The sequence below is a fragment of the Zonotrichia leucophrys genome, chromosome 6 (assembly GCF_028769735.1).
Source record: "Zonotrichia leucophrys gambelii isolate GWCS_2022_RI chromosome 6, RI_Zleu_2.0, whole genome shotgun sequence".
NCBI lineage: Eukaryota > Metazoa > Chordata > Aves > Passeriformes > Passerellidae > Zonotrichia > Zonotrichia leucophrys.
The window spans coordinates 850065-857237 of record NC_088176.1 but is presented as its reverse complement, the minus strand read 5'-3'; the positions used below and the strand labels follow the sequence as shown (position 1 = coordinate 857237).

Sequence of the window (7173 nt, the reverse complement as noted above, 5' to 3'; positions counted from 1 at the left end):
CGAGTTCTGTCAAATAAAAACCTCTTCAAAAGGTTTCATCCCTGAAATCAGGCTTGAAATGCTTCTTAATTACAAAAGTTAAATATTTATTTATACAAATATGATGAGAAAAATCTCATGCAGACTCTTCACACACAGGAACAGAACCCAAATCCAACTGGGATGGCTTCACCACAGAACTGGGGTTGGAAGGCTGAGGGGAACCCTGCCCATGGCAAAGTTCTGGGCTGGAGAGTTCTCCCATGGAACATGTGCCAAGGTTTCCACACTCTTCACCAAGGTTTACAATGAATAGCTGGTTACTACTACTCAAGGACTGGACAGAGACGGATGAGCAGCGGGAGCGGGTCCTGCAGACCACCAGGCCCCACACGCTTGGTGGGAATGCAGAGGTGCCAAAAGATTGCTTGAGATACTTCCCCTAAGTGATGGAAATGCCTTGAGATTGCTCTGGATGGCATCTGCTTCTGCTTAATTATAAATCTGCATCGGAGTCATAACTTGTGTATATTACAAGTAATTTGCATAATTAAAACAATTAAGGGATCGACATATCATGGCAATTAGAAATGCATCGAACTCTGGATGTTGTACAAAAGAGAGCTTCAATATGAAACATTAATTCTTTGAGAACAGAATATCCTTCCCATTCCTGCAGAACAGCCTCCCCCACTGCAGTGGGTGCTCCCCAAACTCCCTTCAGAGGCAGCTTTGACCCCCCACTCCTGGTGCTGCTCTGGGACCCCGAGCGTTTCCTCCTTCCTGGAACCCCTTCCTGCAGCCCAGCCCGGGCACGCGTCTTTATTGCCAGCTCCGCTTGCTCTTATCTCATCTTCCGCAGCCTTATCCTGTTTTCCTTGTCCCTCTTTTTGAGGATGAGGATGAACTGGTTGAAGAAATGCTCCTGGTCCTTCTTCTTTGGGACGAGGCGGAAGCGCTGGTCCCGGCCGTGCTTCTCAGCAAACTCCTTGAAGGTTGTCCTGTGGAAAAGGCAAAGTCCCTGAAGGTTGTCCTGGGAAAAGGGGACTGGGCAGCTGGGGCTGTGCCTGGCACCTGTCACAGACATCTTTTATGGAAAATCCTTTCCTTAGGAGTTTTCCTCCTGAGAAGCTGGGAGGCCTCAGGAACAAAATGCAAACAATGGTTATCTGCTGCTGTGGGATGCAACAGGTGCATCTGGGATTGGTCTCATGGGGTTGTTTCTAATTAATGGCCAATCACAGTCAGCTGGCTCGGACAGAGAGCTCGAGCCACAAACCGTTGTGATCATTCTTTGCTATTCAATTCTTAGCCAGCCTTCTGATGAAATCCTTTCTTCTATTCTTTTAGTATAGTTTAAATATAATATATATCATAAAATAATAAATCAGCCTTGTGAAACATGGAGTCAGATCCTCATCTCTTCCCTCATCCTGGGACCCCTGTGAACAGCACCACAGCTATCCCCAAGCTCCTGCACTGCACCCACACTAAGAACCAGGGAATGGGAATGGGTGACAGGAACGGGATGGAGAATCCTCCTCCTCCTCCTGGGATGGAGGAAGGTGAGCCCCACCAGGGCTCTTGGCACTGGGGCAGCCAGCAAGGATTAAAATGGCATTTCAGAAGGGTTGGTGGCTGGCAGGGGGGTGCTGAGCCATTAAAGCCACGCTCACAGAGCAGTGACGGGGAGGTTTTATTTCAGCTCCTGCATGTTTTGTATTTCCAAGTGAGCTCCCTCCTAGCAGGGTTTTCTACCTTCATTGCCTTTCAGGCTGCATGCCCGGCTCCTTTCCCCAAGGTGACTCTTTGCTTTTTATTGGAAATATTTGGGATTTATTTCTCTCATTGTGTGCCTAAATCAAGGCAGGGAAAGGAGCTTCCTCAATGCTTTGTTGTCACAGTCAGCTCCCAAAACCCTTCAGGGGTGAAATGCCCCTGGCCTCTGGGCCAGCACAGCTTTTCCCCTGGGCACTGGGAATATCAGTGCTGGAAGCAGAGTTTGGGCGGGACATCAGCCCAGAACATCCCTAATTTTGTTGTAAAACGCTTCTTGTAATTACAATTATTCCAGCCCCACGTGCTGTTTGGATCCGTGTGCCCACGCAGGTCGTGCTGAATAATTGTCTGCATGTTTTATCAGAGAAAACAGTCATTTCTTTGTTCCAGCAATTTAACAATATTTATAATATAAACCCCTTTATTTTCATGCAATTTACAAATGAGAAAGCACTGCCCTAAGCACTGCCACTGCCACTGTGTGAGTCTGGATCCACCACTAGAAAAACAAAGTAAAACATAAATTGTGCCTTGCACAATTGCTGTATTTTAATTTAATCACAGAACTGTGGAGCCGCAGAAGGGTTTGGGTTGGGAGGAATCTCACAGCTCATCTTGTTCCAGCCCCCTGCCATGGGCAGGGACACATTCCATGAATTTAATGGCATGGCATTAACAGGAACTTTGAGAAATTATATTTCTCTTCCACCACAGACCAAGACTAAATGCAATTTCTGAGTAATTACACCTGCATGTGTAATATGGATGAGACTGAACATTGTGGTACTGATTTTCCATAAGTAATGTGTGTTCTATAATCACTGCATATACAGGAATATAAAATAAATGTGCTGTGCAAAGTGCTGCACATTCTGAGGGAGAGAGGGAGAGGGGAAGGGACAGAGAGAGGCAGAGTGGGAGACACAGATGGAACATTTCCTCTCTCAGAAATACAACAAAATACTGGAAAATACCAGGGAAGAGATGCCACCCCAGCATTGGCATCTTCCTCTTGCTAGGAAGAATTCTGGGCTGAAAAGCTCTGCCTAAATGACCAAGCCAAGCTTCCCAACCCTTCCTAAGGCAACACCCACCTTGGGGATAACTTGGATTCTTCCAGAAGCTTCTTGAATTCTTCCTTGGCCAGCAGCAGCTTGTTCTTCTTCTCTTTGTACTCCTCCCTGACCCGGGTCTTGACAAACTGCTCGAAAATCTGCCCGGGGAAGGGAGCCAGGACAAGGAGTTATGGACAAAACTTTGGGGGTTTGGCAAGCCCAGGGCCTGCAGTCCTCATCTGCCTCCCCACACGCCCAGGAGTTTTTATCCCATCACCTCCAAGGACTGGCCCTCTGTCCTGGCAGTAATTGGGTATTTAATTAAAGGGCAGCAGTGCTGCTGTTGATCCCAGAGCCCCAGACTGGTTTGGGCAGGAAGGACTCAAAGCCCAGCCAGGGCCAGCCCTGCCATGGCTGATAAAATGATGATTCCATGGCCGATAAAATGATTCCATGGCTGATAAAGTGATTCCATGACTCCCAGGAATGTCTCTGGATTGACTCATCGTGCCCAGGTGCTGTCCTTGCCCATTCCCTGAAATGAATCCCAAACTCCCTGCTCAGGCTCTTTAGCAGCCCTTTCCATCCTGGCAGCTCCTCATACATTTTCATTCCTGTGTTTCCTTATTATTTTGTTTCACTTTTTTTCTTAGGAAAGGAGATATTGGAAAGGGAGCAAATGAAGATGTATGTGCCCAGTCCTGTGGTAAATACCTACAGGAAGCTCTCTGGAGAACCATGGGACAATATGGAATAAGTTCATTTTTCATCCTGTTTATTTAAAAAATGGACGATTCAATATTAAAAATTATTCCTTCTGCAGGATGACAAAAGACTTTTAAGGGAGAGAAATAACCAGAGAACAGCAGTGTTCACCTCCTCTGCAAATCCCTGCATCTCTCCTGAATTCTGTAGACTCATCTGCAGATTTTGGAACCCTTAGTGATAATTAATGCCCAAATTACCAAGGCAGCAAAGCCCCACATCCCTTTGCAGCTCCCCAGAAAAACCCAACCCTGGCAGAGAGCCCCCAGTGCTGTGTCCTGTGGGGTCAGCACCAACCCCTGCCAGACTCCTGGGAAAGCTCCTAAACAATGGAAATCCAGCAGTGTCTCTGCACTATCCCACTATCCAGGTACAACTGCTCTCTTGGGGCCATTTCCCTCCTACAGCCAGGTCCCCATTCCCAATTCCCCATTCCCAGGTTTTCCAGGCTCAGGAGCTGTTCCTGCACCCCAAGGGTCCCTGTGATCAAACCTTGGAGCACCTGCTTGTCCAAGGAGAGAGCCCTGGAAACCACAGAATGTCCTGATGGGAAAGGACTCACAACTCCCAGATCCTCCAAACCCCACAGAACCCAGCTCCCAAACTCCCAAACCCCACAGAGCCCAGCTCCCAGACCCCCCAAAGCCCACCCTGTGCCTGGTGAGCATTCCCCCGATGGGCAGAGCCAAACCTGTGAGTGTCCCCAGGGAAATTCTGATTTTATGTTATTCTTTTTCTCTCCCAGGGCAGCTGCTGCAGGCTCCTGCTCAGTCTGGGGGTGCTGGCTGCAGCAGGGCCATGGGGCTGGGGCTCAGGGCACTCACCTGGGGCTCAGGGCACTCACCTGCTTCCTCTCCTCGGGGTTGAGCAGGAGGTAGCGTGGGTCAAACACGATCTTGTGGAGCTCCTTCTCCCACGTGGAGAACGCCGACACCTGGGCACACACAGAGCATTTTGTGAGGATGGGCAAGGAGTGAGTGAATGCTCCCGAGCTGAGCAGCCCCGGGCAGCATCCTTGGCGTGGCTGAAGGTGGATTTTAGTCTCTGGCAGAGCTGTGGTGGCCCCTTGTCACAGACCTCTTTTATGGAAAATCCTTTCCTTAGGATTTTTCCTCCTGAGAAGCTGGGAGGCCTCAGGAACAAAATGCAAACAATGGTTATCTGCTGCTGTGGAATGCAACAGGTGCATCTGGGATTGGTCTCATGGGGTTGTTTCTAATTAATGGCCAATCCCAGTCAGCTGGCTCATGTTTTGCAGAGATAGCCAAAAACTCCACAACTTTCACAAAGTTGTAAAGGCAGTATGTTTATTACAGCACAGGACGCATTTGGAGATTCTAATCTGCACACAACCTCCACAAAGTTGTGGAGTTTTTGGCTATCTCCGCAAAACACTCGGACTTTCTGTCTGAGACACAAACCTTTGTTATCATTCTTTCCTATTCTATTCTTAGCCAGCCTTCTGATGAAATCCTTTCTTCTATTCTTTTAGTATAGTTTTAATGTAATATATATCATAAAATAATAAACCAGCCTTCTGAAACATGGAGTCAGATCCTCGTCTCTCCCCTCACCCTCAGACCAGGAGGGATTTGCTGCTCTGGAGATGTTCCCTGTGCTGGAGGAGCCTGCAGCAGGCAGGAAATGCCATTTGTGCTGCACTTTGGGCAGCAGAGGCACCAATGCCCACAAAAGGACAATTCCAACTGCAGAGCTGGAGCTGGGACCCAGCTGGGGCACACAGGGAGGGCTGGCAGTGAACACCCTAAAGCACCACAGGGATGGGAATGAGCCATCCTGCAGGGCTGCTTCCAGCCTCATGGAGCCATGGAATCACACAGCACTTTGGGCTGGAGGGACCACAGAGACCACCCAGATCCATCCCCATCCCCTGCCTGTGCAGGGACAATTCCCTCCCACCAGCTCAGAAGCTTCTACAGCATCCCTGCTAATTCACTGGCGACAGAAAAATCTGAAGGAAATAAAATATTCTAATCACTCCAACTAATTACAAAAGAATGAATTCACTAAAAAAAAAAAAATAAAGGATGTGAAGTGTAATTAAACAGTAATTAACACTCCAGCAGGAAAGTTCTGATGAAGCAAAGTGGCTTTAAGTGGACTTGTTTTCCTCTCAGAGGGGCTTCAGAGTGGAAAATCCAAAGCTTGGGGCTGCCTTTGGGATGTGGGGCCATTGTAAAACCCAAAGCTTGGGCTGCCTTTGAGATCTGAGACCTTTGGGGTACCCAGAGCCCAGGCTGCCTTTGGGATCTGAGACCTTTGGGGTACCCAGAGCCCAGGCTGCCTTTGGTCCCCCCAGCATCCCCTTCCCACAGCCCGAGCTCCCCTTCCTGTGCCCCTGTCCGGAGCTCTGGGGTTCCAGCACCAGGAATTCTCTCTTCCTGGTGCCTTTCACACTCTCCTGGACATCAGCCTTGTTCCCTGCACAAATCCCCCTCTGAGCTCAGGCTAATTAAGCTCAGACTAGTTCATCACATAATCATTCCAGCTGATGATTCTGTGCTTAGCAATTATTACACTGCACATTTGGCAAACATCACCTAAAATAAGCTGGTAATTCTGATTTCATCCCAGGTACACCTCACACACAAATCACACAAACACCCCTTCACACACAAACCCTCCTCTCTCCCTGGGATTAAGAAGGGAGAACCTTGAGATAAAACAGCCCCTGGAATCCTCTCAGAAGCCTTGAGAGCAGCCAGCAGGGAGAGGACCTTCCTGGAAATGCTGGCTTAGAATGCGGATATTTTGATGCTGGGTAGGAGAGGGAGCCAGGAGGAACCTTAAATTTTCTTCTTCATCTTAGAATTTTCTTCATCTTGGAATTTTCTTCTTCATCTTGGAAACTCACCCCAGGCTTCAGAATAAAGAGTGGCTGTGCCTTGGAGCTCCCCCAAACCCCCTCTATTTTTAAAATGTTACAATAAATATTCTTCTCTTGACATAATTTCTGTGGGAAGCTGCAGAACTCCACTGGCAAACTCCATCTGCTCCGAGCTCTTTGTGATTCCATCCAGCAGCTCCTTCAGGAGGAGAGGGCAGGGGATGGTCATTAAATAATCAGATTTAAATGGCATTAATGGTCTCCCTGTGCTTCAGCCACGCCAAGCAGCTGCTGCTGAGCTGGACAGTTGGAAAATGTTCAGGGTAAAAGCAAAGTAACCTCTTCTCTCCCCATTTTTAAACATCACTGAATCCAAACTGTGAATTTCCCAAATTTCTTTTAGGAGCAGATCTTACACAGAAACACCTGAGAATCCTGTTCTGAACACCCCTAATCCTTCCAAATACTGACCTATTGCCCCTCGAGTCCCAGCCTGCCAGCAAAGCCCTCACCCAGGGCTCCTTCATGGCCCTCCTGCATTTCTGCAGCATAAATAACAAGCTGTATTAATAAAGCAGCTCTGGCGTGGGGATAATTCATTGCTGAGCTGCTGAAGCTCTAATTATCCCCCTTTAAAGCTTGCTGATTGCTGGGATAAATTTTATAGGCTTTAATGCCTGACAGGAGCCACCTTGGGCTGTTTTTTGCTGCAGGAGTGACATTCCCTTTATGGGACACATGTGGCAG

The 7173-nt window shown here is 48.2% G+C and overlaps 1 protein-coding gene across 4 annotated transcripts in view; it reads right to left on the bottom strand.

Annotated features, from left to right (window-relative positions):
- Positions 1-588: 588 nt before the first annotated feature.
- TCERG1L (transcription elongation regulator 1 like) overlaps positions 589-7173 on the bottom strand; it is a 45388-nt gene continuing 38803 nt past the window's right edge. For all 4 annotated transcript variants that reach the window (XM_064716847.1, XM_064716845.1, XM_064716846.1 and 1 more), the window contains exons 11-13: positions 4423-4512; positions 2853-2971; positions 589-980 (exon numbers count right to left, since the gene is read on the bottom strand). In XM_064716847.1, the coding sequence (XP_064572917.1) occupies positions 824-980; positions 2853-2971; positions 4423-4512 (366 nt within the window). In that variant the 3' untranslated portion in view covers positions 589-823. The remainder of the gene's footprint in view (positions 981-2852; positions 2972-4422; positions 4513-7173) is intronic.